Source organism: Andrographis paniculata, unplaced genomic scaffold, assembly GCF_009805555.1.
Source record: "Andrographis paniculata isolate CXL003 unplaced genomic scaffold, ASM980555v1 Contig15END, whole genome shotgun sequence".
NCBI lineage: Eukaryota > Viridiplantae > Streptophyta > Magnoliopsida > Lamiales > Acanthaceae > Andrographis > Andrographis paniculata.
This window is the reverse complement of record NW_026137435.1, coordinates 582,125-605,972: the sequence shown is the minus strand read 5'-3', so window position 1 is coordinate 605,972 and position 23,848 is coordinate 582,125. Positions and strand designations below refer to the sequence as shown.

General features: G+C 33.4%; 5 protein-coding genes across 7 annotated transcripts; 4 read left to right on the top strand and 1 right to left on the bottom strand.

Annotated features, from left to right (window-relative positions):
• Window positions 1-1,690: 1,690 nt before the first annotated feature.
• Window positions 1,691-6,489, top strand: LOC127263108 (peptidyl-prolyl cis-trans isomerase FKBP42). The gene is made up of 7 exons (XM_051292068.1): window positions 1,691-1,868; window positions 3,176-3,358; window positions 4,213-4,302; window positions 4,593-4,777; window positions 4,884-5,006; window positions 5,093-5,245; window positions 5,918-6,489. The coding sequence occupies exons 1-7, from the start codon at window positions 1,832-1,834 to the stop codon at window positions 6,242-6,244; spliced, it is 1,098 nt and encodes a 365-aa protein (XP_051148025.1). The 5' UTR covers window positions 1,691-1,831; the 3' UTR covers window positions 6,245-6,489.
• A 1,167-nt stretch (window positions 6,490-7,656) lies between these two features.
• Window positions 7,657-10,231, top strand: LOC127262128 (protein BPS1, chloroplastic-like). 3 transcript variants are annotated; one of them, XM_051290673.1, is made up of 3 exons: window positions 7,705-7,818; window positions 7,896-7,951; window positions 8,951-10,231. In XM_051290673.1, exon 3 carries the CDS (start codon window positions 8,955-8,957, stop codon window positions 10,014-10,016), a length of 1,062 nt encoding a protein of 353 aa, XP_051146630.1. In that variant the 5' UTR covers window positions 7,705-7,818; window positions 7,896-7,951; window positions 8,951-8,954; the 3' UTR covers window positions 10,017-10,231. The 3 variants fall into 3 exon arrangements, with proteins under 3 accessions (XP_051146622.1, XP_051146630.1, XP_051146637.1); XM_051290680.1 differs by lacking the exon at window positions 7,896-7,951 and having other exon boundaries at window positions 7,803-7,818; window positions 8,951-9,027; window positions 9,111-10,231; XM_051290665.1 differs by lacking the exon at window positions 7,896-7,951 and having other exon boundaries at window positions 7,657-7,818.
• A 1,114-nt stretch (window positions 10,232-11,345) lies between these two features.
• LOC127262357 (mitogen-activated protein kinase homolog MMK2) lies at window positions 11,346-17,237 on the top strand. The gene is made up of 6 exons (XM_051291011.1): window positions 11,346-11,797; window positions 12,732-12,861; window positions 14,494-14,631; window positions 15,398-15,730; window positions 16,395-16,578; window positions 16,853-17,237. The coding sequence occupies exons 1-6, from the start codon at window positions 11,628-11,630 to the stop codon at window positions 17,023-17,025; spliced, it is 1,128 nt and encodes a 375-aa protein (XP_051146968.1). The 5' UTR covers window positions 11,346-11,627; the 3' UTR covers window positions 17,026-17,237.
• A 579-nt stretch (window positions 17,238-17,816) lies between these two features.
• LOC127263049 (50S ribosomal protein L5, chloroplastic) lies at window positions 17,817-20,552 on the bottom strand. The gene is made up of 3 exons (XM_051291983.1): window positions 20,279-20,552; window positions 19,337-19,537; window positions 17,817-18,356 (listed from the first exon to the last, which is right to left on the bottom strand). Exons 1-3 carry the CDS (start codon window positions 20,516-20,518, stop codon window positions 17,997-17,999), a joined length of 801 nt encoding a protein of 266 aa, XP_051147940.1. The 5' UTR covers window positions 20,519-20,552; the 3' UTR covers window positions 17,817-17,996.
• Window positions 20,553-22,698: 2,146 nt separating this feature from the next.
• On the top strand, window positions 22,699-23,828 carry LOC127260155 (expansin-A13). The gene has a single exon (XM_051287849.1). The coding sequence runs from the start codon at window positions 22,830-22,832 to the stop codon at window positions 23,625-23,627; it is 798 nt and encodes a 265-aa protein (XP_051143806.1). The 5' UTR covers window positions 22,699-22,829; the 3' UTR covers window positions 23,628-23,828.
• The last annotated feature ends 20 nt before the right edge of the window (window positions 23,829-23,848 follow it).

The window sequence follows — 23,848 nt, the reverse complement described above, 5'->3', positions numbered from 1 at the left end:
ATAAATTACATAATCTTTAATGGAAATGCAGAAACGTTCATTATTAAATATAATTATACAATTTAATTAAATTTTAAAATTCATATTTTTACTTTAATTAAATTATTTATTTATTTTAATTATGATTTTTTAATTACCCATTAACTATATAGTAATTAAAACTCAGTGTGCAATTAAAATAAACAAATTAGTTGGGACAAAAATTACTCCCTCCGTCTCAAATACTGCTACACACTGTTTTATCGTATAATATAAATAATATTCAGTGAAAATAATTATTCGTATAATATAAATAATTATAAATTAAGATTAAAATAACTAATTAGTTTAATTAAAATTAGAACAAATAAAATTAAAAATTTTAAAATGAGATTAAAGTGTCTAATCATTTTCCAAAAAACGTGGGACGGACAGAAACGGCAACGTGATATGGTATCTGGGACGAAGGGAGTAAAATTTTTCTATAAATAAAAAATATTGTATAAATAAATAATTTTTTAATAAAATAAATAAATAATAAGTTCTTTATTTTATACCCCATCTGTCCCATTTTATCATATATATTTTTATTTTCATTCGTCAACTTATTTGGTCATTTTTCTAAAAAAAAATTAAATTGTACTTTTAATACTCCCTCCGTCCCGCAACAAAGTTGTTATTTGATTTTTCATAATTATACTTGATATTAAAAATATCTTTATATTTGAATAATTTAATCTAAATATGTCATTATATTGATACTATAAGAGACTAATAAATATTTTTTTTTTATTTTGTACTGCATTTTGATATAATAAATAATATTAAAAATCAACATGCAAAAAACCAATGTCAACTTTGCAGCGGGACGGAGGAAATATTATTTTAAAATTTTAATTTATAATTTTTTTAATAAAACTAATTAGTTATCTTAATTTAATTTATAATTATTTTTATTAATATATTTTGAATTATTTACTAATTATAATCGAACAATTTGTTCAATGAAGTTGACATCATACCTAACACTGAAAAACTATCTTTTACAATCAAACTTCACCTTGATACAAATAGTGTTGTAGTGTTTTGTATAATGACTTTGTTGGTGTGTGAAGGTGAAAGAGAAAAAATAAGAGAAATTTGAAAGGTCTTCTCCCAAGTGGAAAGATCAAATAAGAATTAATTAAATTTCGTTCAATTTTGATTTAGATAATTGGTCATCTTATTTTTTACTTTATATTCTAACAGATTCCACCACAATAAATAAAATGAAAGATATTTATATCATTTATTTTTAAAAAAAAATCTTTTTTTCATCATCAAATTATATTTTTATTTTTTTTTAAAAATTATTTTATAATAAAAAAATAAGAATATAAATACTTCTTTACCCTCTAAAATCACATTTATTATTTTAAGATTAAAAACATTTTTATATTTATAATTTTATTTTAATATAATAATTAATATTAAAAAACCATATAATAAACAGTAAATGAAACTCAGAGCTGACGGAGATATTATTTTTTAAGCTTAAAAAAACACTATAACAAATTTAAATAAAAAACAAAAGTGAAAAGAAAGTACTAAATATTATTGGATCGCCCCGAACGCGTGCGGTTCGGGTTTTTATCGGGGCGGGTTCTGCGGGTAAAACCCGTACCGTTGTTCGGCTGGCCGGCTTAATAAAAAGATCAATTCCAATGCATCCGTTCTCAATAACTCTTCTCCGATCACTTCAAGTGAAGTAAATCTGGTAGCGAAGCTATTCTAGTCAATTGGATCTTTGGTGCTGCTAGGAGATTGGCGGAATAAGTGGTTGTTTGTTAGTTGATTTTGCAAGATTTGAGTTATGGTGGAACTGGAGGAGCAGCAAAGCCCATCTTCAGGTCTTTGCTATTCTTAGCTTGTTACGAGATTCTAAAGATTTTGGTATTTAGCTGATCTCTGTTTTGGTTTTGGTGGTTTGCATCAACGCTGGGAAATTAGACTGCTGTGTGTAATTTGTGCTTACTGTAGATAATTCCTAGGCTGAGTTATCGGAAAATAGCTTGATTTTGTTCTTTATTGTTCTTGTGTCTAGAGTGTTTAATGTTGGTGGCGCTGCATCCGGTTTTGTTGAGATATATATATAAATGCAATTGTAGCCTTTTGCAGAAAGTGTTGTAGGTGCTGAGTAGCGGAAGGTGTTCTACATTTCTAATGTTTTAATCTTGCCTGCATATAAGCATATGTTTTTATTACGGTTGCTGCCTGTTACCTTTGTTATATGGTTGCATATTGGAATTCTGAATTGTTTATGGACTCGATGTTGGTTTAATCGCCACATTTTATGAATTCCTTGTTATGATATTTTTTCTTGAAAGGAGCTCAAAACATATTGGATTGTCTCTGCCTAAATTACAATCAACAGATTTATTATTATTATTATTATTATTTTTGTGTGCGTGTGTGTGCGCATCGATATAAAAGAAATAACATCTTTTCGCTGCTTGTGTGTATAAATGACAAGAAATAAAGTTTTTAGGATGAGAAATGAACTACACAAACAGCCCAGGGATAAAAATCCAAATTTTATCTACTTTGATTACATGTGTAGGTAAGGTGTTTGATTCAAATAAGGGCCAATATAATTATGTCATATCTTGTGAAATAAAATTCCAAATTTTCTTGGTAGCACTGGGATAAATGTTTTGCCCAAAAATAAGTTGTTTACCCTATCTATCAATCAAACATGCCTAGAGATGATTCACCTTGTCATTCATTTTTGGTTAGCTAATGTAACTTGGAGGTTCATGTGTTGTGTAGCTTTGTGATTTTATAGAGCTGTTTCTACATAGGAAATGCCTGGTATTATGTTTGAGATTTCCCTGTTTGATTCTTGAGGGATTACCGCCAATTGATTGTATTAGCTATTCAGCTTTCTGTAATTACTAATGAACTTTGTGCTGCGTGAATGTGAATGATGGATTTTATTATAATAAGATGTCTTGTGATTCTCTTTTGATTCAGCTTTCTCTACAGATGCAGTTGTTTTAATACCTGTGATTATGTACATTTACCTTCCTTTACATGAGAGATTTGTGTTGTCATTATTGGTACTGGCAATTTTCATATGAACCACAAAATATTGCAGTAGATGTGGCTGTGAGATATTATTTTAGTCCATGAATCTAGAAGCATGTTTGTCTTGTAGATCAAGATGGTGATGGAGATATTGTCACTGAAGCTATGTCAGTTGTGCGTGGAGAATTGCCACAAGATGAAACTGGGGTCCCTAAAGTAGATTCAAAGATGGAAGTCCTCCATGAGAAAGTCCAGAAGCAAATTATCAAGGAAGGCCATGGTCAGATGCCATCAAAATATGCAACCTGCTTCTGTAAGTCTACTATTAAAATTTCCTTGATCGTTTGACTGCCCTTCTATTATGGGGCATTGTGAAATGTAATTGATAAGCTTTACTTGGTGCTTATCGGAATTAAAAGATATTCCCACTTTGGTTAATTTGAATATGTGAATAGTTTGCTCATTTTAGATAATTAACATGTTATGTAATTACTTTTATTTGATTGCAAACAGAGGGTGATGATTTGGTAATTATTTAATTTTAAATATCTTTCTATATATAAGAGTGATGAAATTATTAGTGTGAAGATGTACCAGGTGGGTTCGGTCTTTATGTGCTATATATTGGGGGATTAAAGTTGCAAAGTAAATAGACAGTGTTGGTTTTCATTCATTTAATCCTTAAGTTTGTGAATGCTTTTGTTGCTTGATGTAATTTGGATTCTTAGAGGACATCAATTTCAAGTTGTGTTTTTCACTTTCTTTATGATATGATATCAAAATATCGATTTGTGTGTTGAGATGATCTCTTTTCATAAATTTTTTTGTTCATGCCACTGCTGCTGACTTGCTATGATGTTGCCTTTGAGTTCTTGCTCCCTTTTCACATGTATTTTTTATTCCATTTTCATCAAGACCTATCAGCATTCTTACTTCCTTTTTCACAAATGTTTGTAAATATTCATTTATTTTCAGAGCAAAGTACTTGTATTTGATCTTCGAGATTTGGTCCCTCTCTAAGGCAGATAGGATTCTCCTCTTGGAAAAATTGGATCAAAATTTGATGATATGTTGTTCTCTTAAGGACCATGGAATATTATGGTTTCATTTTTAATAAAAAAAATTCTAAGTGGCTCCTTTGATTTTCTGTTTATTTGTTCGTGTCAGTGCATTACAGGGCTTGGACCAAAAGTACTGGGCACAAGTTTGAAGATACATGGCACGAGCAACAACCTCTTGAGCTAATAATTGGAAAGGGTTTGTACCAAGATTTTGGAAAAATAATCTTAGAACTTTAGATTTAGCACGTCTTAGCCTTCCATTTAAATCTCATAATTTTCTATGATAGTTATTTTAGCTAATAAGTATAGCTATGCTATTTTCCTGAAATCTTATTTGAAATTTGAGTTTTAGTATACAATAATTTGTTGTTATCTCCATGGCTGCCTTATGAACCAATTGTGAATTATCTACATTATGAAACTATTTAAAATTATATACACTTCATTTAGATGGTCACAATGTTCTTCAATTAATCGTTACTGTAGAGAAAAAGGAGATGGCTGGGTTGGGCATCGGAATTTCCAGCATGAAGGCTGGTGAACGCGCATTGCTACATGTTGGTTGGGAATTAGGCTATGGGAAAGAGGGAAGCTTTTCTTTTCCAAACGTTCCTCCAATGGCGGATATTGTATATGAAGTCGAATTGATTGGTTTCGATGAGACCAAGGAAGTGAGTGTTCTTTCTAGAGTCACTAAGACCATTATGTGCTTGCTCTAATTATGGATTCATTGATTCAAGAAGATTAACAATTTCAGTGATTGAAAATTTTATAAAGGGAAAAGCTCGCAGTGACATGACAGTAGAGGAGAGAATCGGTGCAGCAGATAGAAGAAAGATGGATGGGAATGCTTTATTCAAGGAAGAAAAACTCGAGGAGGCAATGAACCAATATGAAATGGTAGCAGAACACTCGTTGTAAGAGCACTTTGTTTTATTATTTTCCAGTCCATCCTCTTTCCAATAAATTGCTGTTTTGTGGTCTAGGCCATAGCATACCTAGGTGATGATTTCATGTTCCAGCTGTTTGGAAAGTACCGCGATATGGCTTTGGCAGTAAAAAATCCGTGCCACCTCAATATGGCAGCATGCTTGATAAAGCTCAACCGTTATGACGAAGCAATTGTGCATTGTGGTATTGTAAGTACCGTGTTTTGATTGTTAAAATTTTAATTGTAAGTTATTTCTGAACATTTTACATATTTAACTGACACTTGCTAGTTTAAAAATGGTTCGTTGTCACTCACATGCTCTATGCGCACACATTACTAGTTGGGCGGCGGTTATTTTTAATCAGCACTGTGCTGATAGCACAGTAATATATCTCAGACATCATATTATATACTCCCTCCATACCTAATGAAACTGCCATTTGGAGTTTTGTAGTAAATTAAAAAATAATTTTATTAGTTAGTGGAAATATGTAAAAAAAATTTACATTTTTGCCATTTGATTTTATGTATAAAATGATCGCATGTTTACTAATATGTTTGTAATTAAAATAAGAAAGAGATACTTTGAAATGGTAAAAATGGTATTTTGAATTAAGACGGAGGGAGGGAGTATAAATTTACAACACATATATAAAATAGAACTAACAACACATGTATATGCTATCTGTTAAATTTCCATATGTTATCTATAGTATTTCCATGTGTTGATTGAGACGATCAATATAGCGCTGATAAATCCTCAATTAGTACACTAACCGAAGATTATTAGCTGAGAGCGGTTGAATATGTGAGGATCTAATATTTATATCTATATCTCAATATAATATATGATGCTGATTTTATAATTTATCATTTACAGGTGCTAGTGGAGGATGAAAACAATGTGAAAGCATTGTTCCGAAGAGGCAAAGCTAGAGCCGAGCTGGGGCAAACAGATGCGGCTCGTGAAGATTTCCTGAAAGCACGAAAACATGCCCCGCAGGACAAAGCAATAGCAAAAGAGCTGCGAGCATTGGCAGAACACGACAAAGCTGTATACCAGAAGCAAAAGGAGCTTTACAAAGGATTGTTTGGACAAAAGCCGGATCCCAAACCGGAGCCGAAAAATTGGCTGGTTAAAATATGGCTGTGGGTGCTGTCATTGTTTCATCGACTTCTCAGGAAACAGCGGCACAAGGCTGACTAAGACTTCATTTTCGTGTCGTGGCTCCCAGGTAACTTATATAACTCCTTCAACTCTAGGGGAATCCTTTTTATGATATGTCACTGAATAGAATTCTTGATTGCAAGTAAGTTTTCTTAGCTCTGGTTTTGTGATTATGACAGTTTCTTGATGCAATGTTTATCTTAAGAAATGCTAAGAAGGTGGACAGTTTCAATGGAATGGTCGAACACTTGGATTGGTTAATGGATGCATTAGTTTGTTTATTAGATCACAAGTTCTTTTTTGAATTGGCCGTAGAATCCACTCATTCTAGTCTTCCGACCAACCTAATAAGTTCCATGTTGTCCCAGATTAAGATATGTTAAGAAGACACATATTTACGCATTGGCTATGTCCACGGACAAAAACGATAAACAGATTTTATTGAGGGCTGCTAGGTTACAATTTATGGATACCGATTTCAGAATAACTTACTAGGTTGCATTCTATAAGTCTGTTCAAATAAATTAGGAGAATACATCGTTCAGGCTCAGTTCAATATGAACTCAAAAGCCCAATACTGCATACCGTCGGGCCAGGACCTCTCCGTGCCTCGGACCAGGCAAGGTTCGGCCCCCCTGACCCCCTGATTTGCTGACCAACATCAAGATTTCTATAAAATTCAGCAAAGTGACAAACTAGATTTAAGGCATATTAATATTTCGGCTCTCAGAAAGTCGAACTTTGGGTATAATAAGTCAAATTGTACTAACGGGTAGGCTTATGATTATAAAGTCACGAGTTAAAAATTTGCTTAACACTTTACTCACAAGTCAAATTGTACTATTTATTTTTTTAAAAGATCATAATAAATTTATATTTATCTTTTGCTTTAAAAATATTTTATATTTGTATAATTTTTTTTATAAACATTCTTTTATTAGTATTATTCTTTTATTAGTATTATAAATCTAAAGATCAAACACATAGAAAAATAAATATAAACTTTTAAAATTTGACGGAAGAATTATATATTTTACCTTATAAAACGTCTAGTCAAATACTATTTCTTTTACATTTATTTTTCAAACTTCCAACCTGTCTAAAGCTTAAAAAATGACATTTGTATGAAGTCTTGAATCAAGTTACTCAACCGGTCTAATCGTAAAAAAATTGAGCCGGTCCGGTTCACGCTAATTAATCGTTCCAATAGTTGATCAAAGAAGACTATTTATTCTGTATAGCCACCATCTTTGAAAAGAGTGTGGAGACAAAGAAGATATTTTTCTAAAAGCTGCACGAATACGAAAGCTAAGAACAACAATAAATTTTCCAAACAAACACGCCTTAAACTTGATGACAGCACCCAAACGGACGGCCAGATTTCGTCGAGCATTTTGCTATTCTGCGCGCGCGTCCACCACTCATACCATACACCCTCTAAAGGCCAAGCGTCCAATAACACTCGAACACGTGTCCCCTCCCTCGGAGACCAGACAATACATCGTTCAACTGCAATTCCTACCATTCTTCGCAAATCTTCATTGCTGCGAGGAATTTGTGCGAAGCTTCACCACACTTCTACGCTTCCCCGAGGCCGGAGTACTTTTGAGGAGGTACGGTTTTTCACTTTGCGTGTGTGCGCGCAAGTGTATGTACTTTCGTTACGGTGTAATTGATGTTATATAATTAGGTATAGGGTTCAAATTTGGCTATCGTCTTCGATTTGGCCGTTGACCGGACGATTTGGTAAAGATCTGACATCTCTTGGCTTATTGATTTCGAGGATTGAGTTATTAGTTTTGTAAATTGATTGTTTGTTGTTGGACGATAATGGAGATGTGTTGATTTTGTTGCGTTGTGTTCGTTTTCAATGAAATTGGGGATGATGATCATCGTCTGAGTATGTGCTTCGTGAATTGAGTGAAATTTTTCTTGTTGACCTTCTGGATCGTTTTAGATCTAGCAGTTTTGGTAACCTTTTCCAACGTTGTTGCTTGATTTTGGTGATTTGAATTGATGCTTGTTCATCAGTGAAGGATTCTGGCCAATAATTCAATCTGCTAATAATTGTTTGTTCTGTAATGCTGTGGAACTCAACATCGAGCTATGAGTTTTTGAGGGTTGGTTTATTTGGTGATGATTTGTTTGATTTTGATTTGAAATTTGAGTTTTAGTTTAAATAATATTTTGATGTGATGTTTTGTGAATATATTAGTGTATTTTTATTGGAAATTGGTTAGACAGTACAGCGGTGATTTGGGTTTGAAATCCAAACCAAAAACGCCCGGAATATTTTGAATTGAATAGATACTTGTGTAAATTGGTAGTCGACTTATACGATATTTTGAATGAAAATTTGATTTTCAGTGTCGTCATAATTAAAATTGAAAATTAAGGTTTTTATTTGATAGCTTTTGAGTGAAGAAAAGAAGGAATGAATAGGTTTCGGTTTAGATTGAAGTTTTGGATTCTTGGGAATGGTAAAAAGTTGGAATTCGATGTAATGTTTTGTCAGAGAAAATATATATATTTGATGTGATATTTTTTGAAAAAATTACTTTAGACAATCAGTGCTGACGGGATGAGTTTATACATCTGTATTTCCCTATTTGGCCTAAAAAATTTTTGTGACAACACTATTGTTCCGACTTCGATGTATTGTATTGTAATTCATGTGGGATAGCACTTTGTTATAAGTTGTCTGATGCAGTTTGTCTCTCGTTTCATTTCTTGCAATTAATGTAGCCAAATGAGTCGTGCGCAAGAACCACAACGGCCCTTTTTCCCATTTGGAAATCCCTTCCGCATGATTTCACCAAAAGGCGCGTATCTTTCTCCGAAGCTTCTTCATTTGTTGAATACATTTGAGGAGACATTGGCAGGAAGAATTAAAAAGCTTATACAGGAAGCCGATGAAGATTTCATTGCCTTATCTTGGATGAAATGTGCAACGGAATTACTCTGCGCAATTCACACCGATGTAAAATCTTTAATCAACGCCCTCGAGCTCCCCGTTTGCGATTGGGAGGACAAATGGCTCGATGTTTATCTGGACAACAGCGTGAAGTTGCTCGACATCTGCAACGCTTTCAGCTCAGAGATTTCTCGGATGAAACAGGGATACATCTTTCTTCAATGCGCGCTGCACAATTTCCGCGGCACGGCTCCAAATCAGTTAAAAAAGGCTCGTTCTTCGCTGGATGAATGGAAGCAACACATCAATTCAAAGAATCCAAGACTCGAGAAATGCATCTTCGCCATGGATGGTCTTGCCCAATCCCTCAACCTGCCGAAAATCAAGAACTCTGCTAAGGGCAAGGTATTGATGCGCGCCGTATATGGAGTCAGGGTGGTTACTCTTTCGATATGCAGTATATTCGACGCAATATTTTCAGGTTCTGCGAGGAAGCTGGTGGAGCTACAAGTTTTAGAAGGTTGCCTTTGGGCCGAGGCTTTTACTAATTTTCAAACTTGTGTAAATATCAAATTTAGGAACACATACAATAGAAGAGCTGTAGTTCTGAAAGAGCTGGAAAGTGTCCACAAAAGTGTCGAGAATTTACATCAGATCTTCGTGAAAGATGGGGTAGATTCGGTAGAAGCCGGAATGGTGCAAGAAATAGCGTCGGATCTCGGAAAATCCGCGGAAAAACTTTCGCGGGGGCTTGATCTAGTGGTGAAGGAGGTCGACAGGTTCTTCCAGATTGTTCTAACCGGTCGCAATGCTTTGCTTGATAACCTTAGGTTTGGTAGTAAGATTTCTGATGGAGCACAAGCTAATAAAAAGGTAGAAGGGTTGATGGTAAGGTGAGCAAAACACACACACACACACACATATATATATATATAGATATAGGTATAGATATATGAATTTATATTTAGTTATTGAAGTGCATATATAAGGTTGCAGGTTTGGAGTAGTCTGCTAAAAATGTGTGTTAGCATTTTACAAGTTTACATTTGTTGTTGTGAGATTTATGTTTGTAGTGATGTGTTGATGAAATGAAAGATAAGAAATTTGTTGTTTGTTTGTTGGGGGGGGGGGGGGTGTAGGTAGAGGGGGTGGGTAGGTTGGTGGCGTGAATTTTCAGAGAAAAAAGAGTGGTCCTGGATAGTAAATAGAGAAATATTTCTTCCGTAAAATTTAGTTACATTAATATACAATATATATGAATTGATGTCACATAGTAGTAGTTAAGATAGCATAGTTATTATTTCATCTTTTTTTCAATAAATAAATATCTTTATATATATTTAAAAAAATTTTATTTTTTTGAAAATGCGTTCATTCTAATTATAAATAAATAAAAAATATTGCTCCGTCATATTGATATTTTTAATATTAATTACAATGACGCAAAAGATGCTGCCGATAGAAGAAGTATATTACTACCGGAATTTATTTTGTATTATGTAAAATTGTACTTTTACAAATAATATTCACATAGTAGTTTTGTATTATGTAAAATTGTACTTTTACAAATAATATTCACATAGTAGTATATATTTTATTAAAATACTCGGTCTGTCATAAAATAATAATTTTATTTTGCTATTTTGTACATTTTAAAAAAATAATTTTATTTTTACTTTTGGTAATAAGCTCCTATTACAAAACTATTATATTTTTTATAATAATACTATTCTTTCTTTAATTTTCATGTGACTCCTAAATATACCTATTATTTTGTGATAAATGGAGTATAATTTTTAGAATATGAATTTATTTTATCATATTTATTAATTTTTATTTTAAAATTATCAACACCAATTCACGTTAAAAGAATAATAAAAATAATAACACGAGTTATTATAATTATGGAACTACTTTTTTTTTTTTCTTTTTTTCTTTTTTTCTACTACATGTGATTTATATGATGTGATTTATCTTACTATCTTAATTTACAAATTATCAAATTAGGTCAGAATTTACTCAAAGCATATTCATATTCGAATAATAAGGCTACAACTAGTCATTTAAAAATAAAAAAATAATAATAATGAATATAACAATGAAAGTAGATATAAAATCACTAGTCAACGATTAATGTTTTGATGTTCAACTCATAAATCAAGTCAACGTACCTCCATATCCATATCCATCTGTGTTTGTAATTAGCATTACAAGTGTTCAATCAAGCCAATCCAAACACCAACCTCACAGCTTTTAACTTACCCACCCTCTAAGAAAAGTCAATTAATTATCTTGACCATGTCTCTCTCCCTCTCCCCAATTTTCTTTCTTTCCTAAATTCTTAGAGAGAGAGAGAGAGGGGGGGATGTCAGAAACTTGTCTACAGTAGCCGACAGTACTCACACTCATACAAAATCCAACAAGAACTTGTCGATCAAAGATCCATTTCTTGAATTTCATCCCCTTTCTCCATTTCCTTTGGTGGGTTTTTCAATTCTTGGGATAGATATGTCCGAGCCGAGTTCAGGAGTGGGCGATCATGGCGGGCATAACATCAGAGGGGTGCCCACTCATGGAGGAAGATATATGCAGTATAGTGTGTATGGAAATCTCTTCGAAGTTTCAAAAAAGTATGTTCCCCTCAGACCTGTGGGGCGTGGAGCTTATGGCATTGTCTGGTAATATTTCAACAATTTTCTATCTACTTTTCACTCTACTGAATCATCTCTCTCTCTCTCTCTCTCTCTCTGTGTGTCTATTAATTGCTTTGGTTTTTGCAAAGTTAGTAAAGTAGCTAGTTTGAGTAGCAATTAATGGTGTTAGAGAGAGATTCTTATCTATTAAAAATGGGGTTTTGGTGTGATTATTTGGTTGTTATTTTGATCCATTTTTAGATCTTTAGTTTAGTGTTGATGTGGCTGAGAAAGTGATCTTTTTGGATTTGTTATTTTCACTTTTATAACATAAAGAAAAAGAGATGTGCAAGAAAAGAAATGAGGGGGATTTTATTGGATAGGAAAATGGTATCTTGTGTGTTGTATGTGCATTTTATTTGAGCTGAGATGTGTTTAAATTAATCCATTAGACTACTTATATCAACAATATAAATGTGTACATTAAAGTATAATTGAAAGAACTTAGAGTGTGTTTGTTTGTGGATTTGATTTTTGGTTTTGGATTTTTGAATAGCAAAGTTTGAATTTGGATAGTTAGTTTATTGTAATATAAATAAATGTTGATGTGATGTTTTAAATTTAAAATCGACTTTTAATATTATATAAAGAAATGAAAAATAGTTTGAGTTTTCTCAGATTCATTGAAACTTTGGTAACTGTAGTTGAGTTTGTTTTGCGATGTCACACTTTGATTGTTTGATATCTTAGGAGAATTCTACGGGCCGTAGAGCGATATATAATTTAGTGCTGATTATTAGGGTAATTGATGTTCTTTCTTAACCATTGTGTTGCTATTTTTTGTAAATTTCAACTCTATAACTTGGTTTTATGAACTTTATCCTACTTGTAATTTAGGGAGCTTAATTAAAAAAATCGAAGTGGAATGGTATTTAAATATATGTTGAAAAGAAAAAATCTGATGGTTATTTTTCTTCAGTGCTGCTGTCAACACTGAGACAAGGGAAGAAGTAGCCATAAAGAAGATTGGCAATGCATTCGACAACAGAATTGATGCAAAGAGGACACTTCGTGAAATCAAATTGCTCCGCCACATGGATCATGACAATGTAAGGACATTCGTATTAACTAAAATAGATATGAAATCTTAAGTATTTGTTTATATTGCTTGATTTCTTATATGTCATGCTTTTCTGTTATGTGTATTTGAATACTATTCTAGTTTTATTGCATCTGAAAACATTTCCTTTTAGTTTTTTGAGAGTATGGTAATATTTCGCTAGATAATAAGTGATTATGCTGAGTAGGACTTTGTTGAAAACTCGAAGGTGATGAATCTTTTAATTGTTTGTGTTGTCCTTAGTGGTACTAATGTATTCAAAGAACTCAAGATACTTGCAGCACCATTTTAACATAAACAAGCAAACAAAAAATATGTTGTGAATTTAGACAAACTTTAGGGGGTATTATGTAATGATCAAATCTGAAATTTGATTTGGTAAATGTCAAACAAAAACTAAGCTTGAAAGACAAAATATGTCCAAACTGAATTCATGAACTAAGGTAACACAGCAATCAATTTCCATCTATTTATTTGGATGTAATGAAGGTCCAGATCACTAATAACTTACTCAAATTGGATTAAAAGCACAAAGTTAGAAGGTGTAACAATTTAAGATCGATTCCCACAAATTTAAGATTGGCCTAGATGGTTATACAAATATGTTTTCTCTAGTAGCAAAAATGTCATTCATATACAGGCTTGGTCTTGTCGTTTGTTAGACAATTAGAATTCTTTTCTTCATGTGACAACCACCTAGTTTTATTGTCCAGAGGGAGTAGGGAGTCTAGTTTGCGTGTAAGCTTTGTCGTTATATGTATGGTTTAAGTGTTTAGAACAATCTCCACGTGCTTGGTTTTGATGATTTAGTGCTACTATGTAGGAGTTTGAAATGATTAGATGCGGGTCAAATTACTTTTTGTGATTATAAAATAATGTTATTGTTCCTAGCAATGATGCCTATTGTATCTTGTTGTGTACGTTGATGATATTGTCATTAAAGAAAGTGATTACGATGGGTTTAGGGTTTTGACATGTGCTAACATACTCAGAAGATACTAAGTCCTAGAAAGCAAATGATACAATATAATAGAATAAATTTGAGTTTCTCATTCTCCTTGTGTAGCATATGACATTATGCACACACGACTTCAGTTTACCTATGAAAATAAACAAGAATCAATACATTTTCCAAAAAAGTAGACGAATTAGTGCAGAAATGAATGAATTATCACCTAACACTCAAAACACTTGCAATTTCTAAAGGGTGCCAATTCATTTTTCCAAAGTAAACCCTTAAGTTTCGTCCATCGACACTTAATATGCATGCAATTTGATATAGTTAAAATGATAACCTTCTCGATCTTGAAATATGCATGTAACTTTTTGATTGAATGCTCAATTTAAGTTAGCAATTAGCTTTAAAAAGCCTCCCCATGTTTGCATAACCAAGTAAACAAACATCATTCTTACGATATAAGCCATCATGTATCAACTCGCAAGAAGATCTAAAATTTTTCATAGATCCACGCACTTGTAGCTTTATTTCATTAGCAACATAATATTCTTACATGAAGCAATCAAAGCTTTGGACTATTTGTGAACTTGATATCGTACTTCAAATGTTTGTTCTTAAAGTTGAACCCATTTTCTTACATTCTTCAACTTTCCATTACAACAGGTGGTTGCAATTAAAGACATAATACGGCCTCCTCAAACAGATAACTTTGTTGATGTCTACATTGTTTATGAATTAATGGACACCGATCTCCATCAGATTATCCGGTCCAACCAACCACTGATGGATGACCATTGCCGGGTTTGACCTCATTTTCTTCTTATTCAAAGATTGAGCTAATTTGTTACCTTAATTAATTGTTTCTCCTCATATCCAGGTTTCTTGCTGTAATTGAATTTCTTAGTAGCTTTTCAATTGTTTCTCAATTAGTTGGTAATATAATTATGGTAAATTGTTTTCTAGTCCTGTACGTCACCCCCTTTTATCATTTTAGAATCATAATTAAACCTTATATTAGATTGGTCCCACAACTAAAAACATTTTGCAGAAATGGCCGTAGTTGTTGGCAGCATCTTTACGCGATGCAGAGTTTATGGATGACACGTGAAAAGCATTTGAGAATCATTTTAGGACAATAACTAACTTTGTATTGGATTAGTCCCATAACTAAAAAATTTTGGCAGAAATAATCTTTAAACGCTATCTACGTGTCATTGACATTATTTCTGGCGCATCACAACGGTGCCACATCAGCAACTCAACGCCTTAGGATCATTTCTGCCAAATTTTTCTAATTGTGGGATTAATTCAATACAGGGTTAGTTACTGTCCTAAAATGATCACATACCAGACATAAAAACTAGTTTACTCTATAATTATTTGAAAGGAAGAAAGAAATAAAGGAATTGGATTTTGCTTTACATTTTAAGCTTCCTAAGAGTTCTTTATAACTCTAATATGATTATTTGCAAGGTCAGATTTGTTCTTTCTGTTAACTAAGATCGTAATCTACACCCAAATATATGCTTTGTTTTAAGTGGTAATCTTATCGATTAATCATTTGCAGTATTTTCTTTACCAAATTTTGCGCGGACTTAAGTATGTTCATTCTGCACACGTCTTGCACCGTGATCTGAAGCCGAGCAATTTGTTTCTCAATGCTAACTGTGACTTGAAAATTGGAGATTTTGGGCTTGCAAGGACAACATCGGAGACTGATTTTATGACTGAGTATGTTGTCACACGTTGGTATCGGGCACCAGAACTTCTCCTTAATTGCTCAGAATACACTGCTGCAATCGACATCTGGTCTGTAGGTTGCATACTTGGAGAAATCATGACAAGGCAACCCCTATTCCCTGGAAGAGACTATGTTCATCAATTGAGACTCATCACACAGGTAATCCTTTGTTTCACACCATACTTTAGGTTATATCCGATATTTTCCTTTTCGGTTTCTAGAAGCCATTAAGAATAGGTGCCTCGAGAGTTTTGTATGCCTAACAAATAGGACCAAAGTGTCGAAATTTCACGAGTATGTTTTTTTTCCGCCTAGATTGAGTTTGGAAATTTGAGTTTTTATCTAAATAATGTTTGATGTGATATTTTTTATAAACCTAGAGTCCAAACATCATCATTAAATGATCATCTCACCTTAAAACTTAAGCCAGTAAAAAAAATACATTATTCTCAGACCCGCTCTGATATCATTTTGAATTACCATTTCACCTAAACGTTTAAACTAATAGAAAATGCATCATTAATTACATATTATACAATAACCAAACACACTCCCTTATGTGCAAGTAGATTTATCTCGATACCATGTTAAATAACCATCTTATTTAAAAACTTAAGCTAATAGGTAAATATCATTAATTACATATTATATAGTCTTCCAACAGACAAGAAAACCGTGTAGACACTAAAAAGATGTGTGTTTGGATCTTCCAACATGTTATTGTAACTTTGCTTTTACTCACCTACTATTTTGCCCGTCTTATGTTTTGAGATCTTGACCTATTGTATCGATGCTCTATCAAATGTCTGTTATTTTTCCGCAGCTTATAGGCTCTCCGGACGATTCCAGCCTTGGATTTCTAACGAGCGACAACGCACGGAAGTACCTTAGGCAGCTACCACAATACCCGAGGCAGCAATTTTCTACTCGGTTCCCAAACACTTCCCCTGGAGCTCTGGATTTATTAGAAAAAATGCTCGTTTTTGACCCCAGCAAACGGATGACAGGTATATACATATATATATATATATTCTCCCTCCTTCCCTTAAGTAGCTATTTGTTTTCTTTTTTTACGGAGTTTATGATATATTAGTATTATATCGACAGATAGTAGAAATGACTAAGACAATCTTATTAGTATTGTATGAAATAAAGATAATGACATTTGTATAATATATTATAAGTTATAAGGGTATTTGTAATGTTAGGTATATATATATATATAATCTTGTCCTTCGCCAAAATTCATATTATGTTAATTTTGCTTTCAATCATTTTCAGTCAATCAGGCACTCTGTCATCCTTACTTGGCGCCCCTTCATGATATCAACGAAGAGCCCGTGTGCCCTCAGCCCTTTGTGTTCGACTTTGAGCAGCCGTCGTTTACTGAAGAGAATATTAAGGAACTTATATGGAGAGAATCCGTGAAGTTCAACCCGGATCCAAATCATTGAAGTTTGAGTATGCGACATCGATGAGTATTTCAACATCTTTTGAAGTATGTGTATTTGATTATGTATAAAGCCTTTTGAAGATTGTTGTTGTATTAAAAATTGCTCCTATTAGGCCCTATATATATATATATATATATATGTGTGTATTGGCTTAAACTTGATGTACAATGGAGCTCAAGTAATGTTGAGTTTTCTTGTTTTCTTGTGTCTTTTTTCACTGTTTTAGTAGGGTTAGATTGGTTGCAAACTTCAATTTGAAGTGGTCGTTACAGTTTTCAATAAAAATATACCCATTCTATTTTAAAATATCTTGCTATATTTTCTTTTTTATTGTCTCAAACATTATGGAATATTTTCAAAATACAAAATTATTAATTATACTTAATTCATGCACTATATTTTATCGTATCATATCATTTTAATCGAAAGGATCTTTTAGAATTTTTAGTATATTAAAAAATAGTAGTATTTTATGATTAGTAAAAGTATGCAACAATTTTGATATTTTTGCAAAATAATCATATATACAATAATAATATATTTGTAACTTAGATAAAAATTCCAAGTATTTTGACATTAGTATATAATTATTTTTACTAAAACAAGAAATAGGTGAAAATATACTTTGAGTTAGACTGAGAATGTATATAAGATTTGTCACAACATTATTCAACTTGATACTAGTTATCTAAATCTTTATGCTGAAATCAAATATTGCACCATGTTTGAGATGAAGAAAGTGCTATCTTTTGTCACAACACGATCATATTAAAATAATATTTAAACAAAAATTAAAAATCCAACGGATCTATTTCAAACCATAATCAAACAAACTTATCGGATGACATTTTGAAGAATAGTAACTTCATTTGTACTCAAGGCAACCAACAATTTTCTTTTTCCCAAATGGTAAACACAAAAGCAGACAAACAACAAAGTTGAAGTTAACTTACCAGAACATGAAGTTTCTTTCACCTCTTCTTCTTAGGCTGGGCTCTTTGCCTCGATTTCGATTTGGAGTCGAAATGGTGAGACTTGAGCTTCTTCTTACGCAACACATCTGCCGCGCCGCCTCCTTCTCTGAACGGCATTCCCATAAGCGCAAGAAGTCTTTGAGCTTCATTGTCAGAGGCAGCTGTTGTCGATATGCAAACATCCATCCCTCTTGGTTTACCGAGCACGTCATAACTGATCTCGGGGAACACACTCTGTTCACGAAAACCTATGCTGTAGTTTCCATTACCATCAAAGCTGTTAGAGCTCACCCCCTGGAAATCCCGCGTCCTAGGAAGTCCTAGATTGATGAGCCGGTCAAGGAAAGAGTACATCACCTGTTGTTAATGTATTATACATAAGTGTGAAGTATACACTTTGAACGATATAAGGTATATATACTCGAGTGGTTACCATTCTCAGATTAAAATATATTATTTCCTCTCATAGTTTCCAGTAACTAACTAAAAGAAACTCAAAAATTTTAAAATCCTAAAAGAAAACAATGAACACCAAAGAAATGTGCATCGGATTCAAGAAAACTAAAGACCATTGTGATTAACTATTCCAGCTTGTTTAGCAATTTTAGCATCACTCAATTAAAGACTCATACAGAAGTAGTAACTGATACTCTCTCCGTCCCAATTCAAAATACTCATTTTTATCATTTTCACCCGTCTCATTCCAAAGTCTTTCATTTTTTATTTTAGTAAAAATAATCATACACTACTACTAAAATACACTTAAATTTTACCTAAATTACAAACATACAATTACACATACAATTACGTTATACAATTACACACTTCTACTATCCAGTAAAATACTATTATTTCTTAATCTATTACAAAACCCCAAAGAGCTCATTTGGAGTGGGACGGAGGGTGTATTTCATCTTAATTATCACATGCGCATTAGGTTGGGATCCCAAATTGTTCATTTTTTCCAAATGTCATCCATTCAGAGTTCAGAAAAAGGCAACAGATGTGTTATAAGCAACATTTTTTACGGTACCGCAAATGCTTTTCATATTTTAAACTATCAAAACATCTCTTATATCATACAAGGATGAATGTGGCTCTTAAGCTTTGGTTCTTTCGAGTTTTATCCCTTTTTTTTTCTTTCTGCAAGGCCAAGGATTTCTTGCATATGTCTTAATGATGTAAGCTAGAGCTTGAATTAGGCAAAGTAAATCCATTAAGAATTATTATGAATTCAGGCAAGGACACCGCACAATAAATGTAAGTCTCTATCGCACTGCAAATACCACATCATAGTTCAAAGCAAATGAGGAAAAACAGAGAAGATATCAACTCACATTTCCTCTAAGAGTGACGGCAATTCCAAGTGGCTGGCCTTCTCGGATCTTAAAGGTGGCAATGGCCTTCCTTGCTCTTGTTTTAATTGGTCTTTGCCCCGTAATGAGAGCCAACTCATTCATAGCTGCATCCAGGCCCTTTGCATTCTGAGCAGCATCTCCAATTCCACAGTTTACAACAATTTTTTCTAGTTTTGGAACCTGCAAAAGACAAAACATAGTAATACCATTTCCTACTTGAATAATACATTCAGTTTCAACATATTATACTGTAGTGAACTATCCTTACCTAAGCAAGATTATCACTACAAGGATATATATATGACAGAACAATGAACATTTTAATCTTAATGAAACTTCAAACAGTTTCAAGACTCAAACAAAGATTCAATCTTCATAAAAAGCAAAATAATGGCAATAACTATGCAATCCTGCAATAGGAATTTGAATGCACAAACAGAAACTTCAATTTGATGAGGCAGCCAGACATTCAAATTTCTCAAAGCACTCATTGCCTAAAAATAACATAAATAAATAAACATTTAAAGCCCTAGGTATCTATGAATTACATAAGGATTCAACGCTAACATTTTCAAAAATGAGGATAATAAGAGAATGTTCAAGGCACCGCTCAGATGCAATCTAAGAGACGTTCCCCACCCAAAATTGGAAACAATAAATTCATGTAAAATCAGTAATGGTAGATTTTTTGTTTGTCAAAAAGAAAGGCAGAGACACATAGAAATGGCGTATTTATCTAAATGTGTGCAGCCATAGAAATGATGTTTTCATCAGTTTACTGACTCATAGATGAAGATGTATATAGAACACAATAATTATCAATCAAGTTCCATAAAATAACTCAGCGAAAAGAAATTTTCAATTTTTCTCATTCGACACGAATTTCATAAAGTAAAAATAGCAATAGCTTGAGGGAATAACCTGATGAATGTTGGTGTAGCTGAACTCTTCCTTGAGCAACGGGACGATTTTCTCCAGATACGTGGATTTGAGCCTGCTCACTTTCTCGGCGTCGGTTTTCTCCACGAGGACTATTGAAGACGTGGCTCTAATTGATAGGCCACTGGAGCGGCAGCAGAAGTTTCCGGCGGGCAGTCGAACATTGAAGTTGCCGCAGAACGTGGAAGCGGATGAGTGCAAAAGCGCGGGAGAGGACGCCATGGAAGACGCGGTGAAATGCTGGCTGAATTCTTTCGCCTTTTAGATGAAGAAGATAAGAGTGGTTCTCAAATTGGACCTCGTTCCATACTGAATTACGATTATGCCACTAGGACATTTTTCACGCGTGTTGCGTGTTGTGTGTTGAGTTAGGGATTTTGATTTTAAATAATAAAATTTTTAAATTTGGTTATAAAATTAAAATTAAATTTTTAATATAATATAAAAATATTTGATTGAATAGTTTGTAAAAAAATGATAAATAATAAAATTGATTTGTGTTGGTTAGTATAATACTCCCGCGGTCCGAGTATACGTTTGTTTAAAAACAACTAGTTTAAAGTAGTGTAATGATTTGTGTAAAGGTATTTATGAAAAAAAAAAAATTAGACATTTAATTAAATGGTTACTTTGTAATTGAACGTTACACAATATAAATATGTAAATTTTCTAGCCAAACGGATGAAGTATTTTATAAAAAAATATTTTAAAATTTTGACAAGATAATAAACGTACATATCACTGTCAAAATATATTGACACCAAAGTAATCTTTATTTACATATTTACTGGGATTATTGTTGTTTGTGGCAGGCCTTGGGAGATCAGAGTCCACTTTTATACTATTAGATCATTCTTTTTTCCTCGGTTTACTTTGAGGCCTATATTCTCAATATTATAGATTGTTGGGTTCGTTTGATATTGTTGGATTTTGCTCGACACTGTCGATGCTATGCTTCATTTGACTACAGTTCGATGTTGTTGGGTTTCGCTCGACGCTTCCAAACTTTGTTTAATGTCGCAGGGCTCTCAATTTATGCTATTGGATGTTTCATTCAACATGCGAAATCTTTGTTTTTAAGTTGACCGTTGAGCTTTGAAATTTTACTACCAAATTGAATTTCGATTATTTTTTCATTATCTTAGACTTCATTGATTCAAGGCAAAAAATTTAGTAAGAATAATCCGATTAGATCATAATTAACTTCGCACCAATTTCAACCAAATTAATCCAAATCTACAGATAATTCACAAATAAACAAAATGAACATATTTAAGAAATGAAGGAGATACGAACAAGTATCGAAGATTTGAACCAATATTCTTATGGTTATCCCTAAGGTGTCCGACCATCTTTTACGAGACTATTTTATTTTAATTTAATTTATCATGAAAATTGAAACCGGATTTGTCAAAAAGCCAAAATAAGTTGCGGCCCCCAACCAGACAAGTAAAGGTTCTTTATTTATAAACGATAAATGCTTTCTATTCTATTTGAATATCCATTCCACCCCACCATTCACTATTCTTATTAAATTAAATTAAATTATTTTTTATAAGTGTCGAAATTAAATATATTATCCCTCCTTCAGTCTCGGCTCAAGGTTGTCATTTATTTTTTTACATAATTTTTTAATATTAATATTATAATAAATTATAATAAAAAAATAAAAATACTTCTATTAGTATTGTATTATGTAAAAATAATGACATTTGTGTAATATAAGGTATGTTGAAATAGTATTTATTATGTTTGATATATAGTACATTACTAAATTAAAAAATAGTAATCTTATTTTGAAATTGACAAAAATAGAAAATGACAACCTTTGTTTTTTTGCATAAAGTACTATAATTTTTATTACTTCCTCTGTCGCATAACCATGTAGTCATTTATTTTTTGCACGAAGATTTACAAATATTAGTATTATATTAAAATATAGTATGAATAAAGTAAAAATAACTTTATTAGTATTATGTGATATTTCCTCCGTCCCAAATACCGTGTCTGCTGCACTGTAGATATTGTATTTTATAAGAGGTTTAATTAGTAGATAATTAAGAATGTATTAGTAAAAATAATTATTCTATAATATAAATAATTATAAAGTAAGATTAAGATAACTAATTAGTTTAATTAAAATTAAAAAAAAATTTTAAAAATTTGAAATGAGATTAAAGTGTATAATCATTTTTAAAAAAGAAAACGACATGGTACATGGACAGAAATTGTAACGTAGACATGGTATCTGAGAAGGAGGGAGAGTATAAAGATAAGAATATTTGTGTAATATATTGAAAATGGTAAAGATATTTACATAAAAAAAAAATAAAAATAAAAATATAAATATTTGCTATGAGATAGAGGAGTATTTTATTTTATTTTTATAAATATATATATCTCCTTAAGTTCAAGGCTAGTTGCCAAAAAAGTGAGCAGGCTATTATGTTGTCGGCATTCTGATTCTCTTTACAATTTTTACACTAAGGCAATTCTCAGTTCCTCCGCCTTTCACGCGCCACCGGAGTTCAAAATGCCGGCACGGCGGCGCCACCTTCTCCTCCTCCTCCTCTTCACCCTCTCCCTGCCGCCGCTCCTCGTCCGCTCCCACTACTTCCCCTCCACCCCCTCCGCCGCCTCCAACTCCGACTGGAAATCCGCCCGCGCCACCTACTACGCCGCCACGGAGCCAATCGACGCCGTCGGCGGCGCGTGCGGCTACGGCGACCTCGAGAAGAGCGGTTACGGCAAGGCCACGGCGGGTCTGAGCACCGTCCTCTTCGAGCGCGGCCAGATCTGCGGCGCCTGCTTCGAAATCCGGTGCGTGGAGGATCTCCGGTGGTGCATCCCCGGTACCTCCATTATCGTCACCGCCACCAACTTCTGCGCCCCCAACTACGGCTTCGACGCCGACGGCGGCGGCCGCTGCAATCCGCCGAACTCGCACTTCGTCCTCCCCATCCAGGCCTTCGAGAAAATCGCCATCTGGAAGGCGGCGAACATGCCGGTCCAGTACCGCCGGATCCGCTGCCGGAAGGAGGGAGGAATCCGGTTCACGCTCGGCGGCGCCGGAATATTCCTGTCGGTGCTCATCAGTAACGTCGCCGGCGCCGGAGACGTCACCGCCGTTAAAATTAAAGGCTCTCGGACCGGTTGGCTGCCGATGGGGCGGAATTGGGGACAGAATTGGCATATAAACGCCGATTTGAAGAATCAGCCGCTGTCGTTCGAGCTCACCGCCAGCGACGGCGGAACCCTAATTTCGTACGGCGCCGCCCCCAAAAATTGGGCGTTCGGGCAAACGTTTGAAGGCAAACAGTTCGATTTGTAAGTGGTAAATTAATTACCATTTTCTAATTTTTTGAGTGTAATTTTCCACTTAATTTCTGGAAATTTCTACTACTGCCTTTGCAATATTTAATTCATTTTTATACATAATACATCATAGTCAAAATTATGTTAGTATTTTTTTATTTTTTATTTATGATCTAAACATTCTATTCATCTATAATATCCCATAATTATAGTTTTAGTCGACTCGGGATTTAACTA

Excerpts from the sequence above, each read along its gene's own strand:
- LOC127263108 (XM_051292068.1), top strand. The coding sequence starts at position 1,832 with ATGGTGGAACTGGAGGAGCAGCAAAGCCCATCTTCAG. Across the intron at positions 1,869-3,175 it reads GCAGCAAAGCCCATCTTCAG|ATCAAGATGGTGATGGAGAT; the intron begins GTCTTTGCTATT and ends TTTGTCTTGTAG. Across the intron at positions 5,246-5,917 it reads CAATTGTGCATTGTGGTATT|GTGCTAGTGGAGGATGAAAA; the intron begins GTAAGTACCGTG and ends TATCATTTACAG.
- LOC127262128 (XM_051290665.1), top strand. The coding sequence starts at position 8,955 with ATGAGTCGTGCGCAAGAACCACAACGGCCCTTTTTCCCATTTGGAAAT.
- LOC127262357 (XM_051291011.1), top strand. The coding sequence starts at position 11,628 with ATGTCCGAGCCGAGTTCAGGAGTGGGCGATCATGGCGGGCATAACATC. Across the intron at positions 14,632-15,397 it reads TGATGGATGACCATTGCCGG|TATTTTCTTTACCAAATTTT; the intron begins GTTTGACCTCAT and ends AATCATTTGCAG. Across the intron at positions 15,731-16,394 it reads AATTGAGACTCATCACACAG|CTTATAGGCTCTCCGGACGA; the intron begins GTAATCCTTTGT and ends ATTTTTCCGCAG.
- LOC127263049 (XM_051291983.1), bottom strand. The coding sequence starts at position 20,518 with ATGGCGTCCTCTCCCGCGCTTTTGCACTCATCCGCTTCCACGTTCTGC. Across the intron at positions 19,538-20,278 it reads GCTACACCAACATTCATCAG|GTTCCAAAACTAGAAAAAAT; the intron begins GTTATTCCCTCA and ends TGTCTTTTGCAG. Across the intron at positions 18,357-19,336 it reads CCGTCACTCTTAGAGGAAAT|GTGATGTACTCTTTCCTTGA; the intron begins GTGAGTTGATAT and ends CATTAACAACAG.
- LOC127260155 (XM_051287849.1), top strand. The coding sequence starts at position 22,830 with ATGCCGGCACGGCGGCGCCACCTTCTCCTCCTCCTCCTCTTCACCCTC.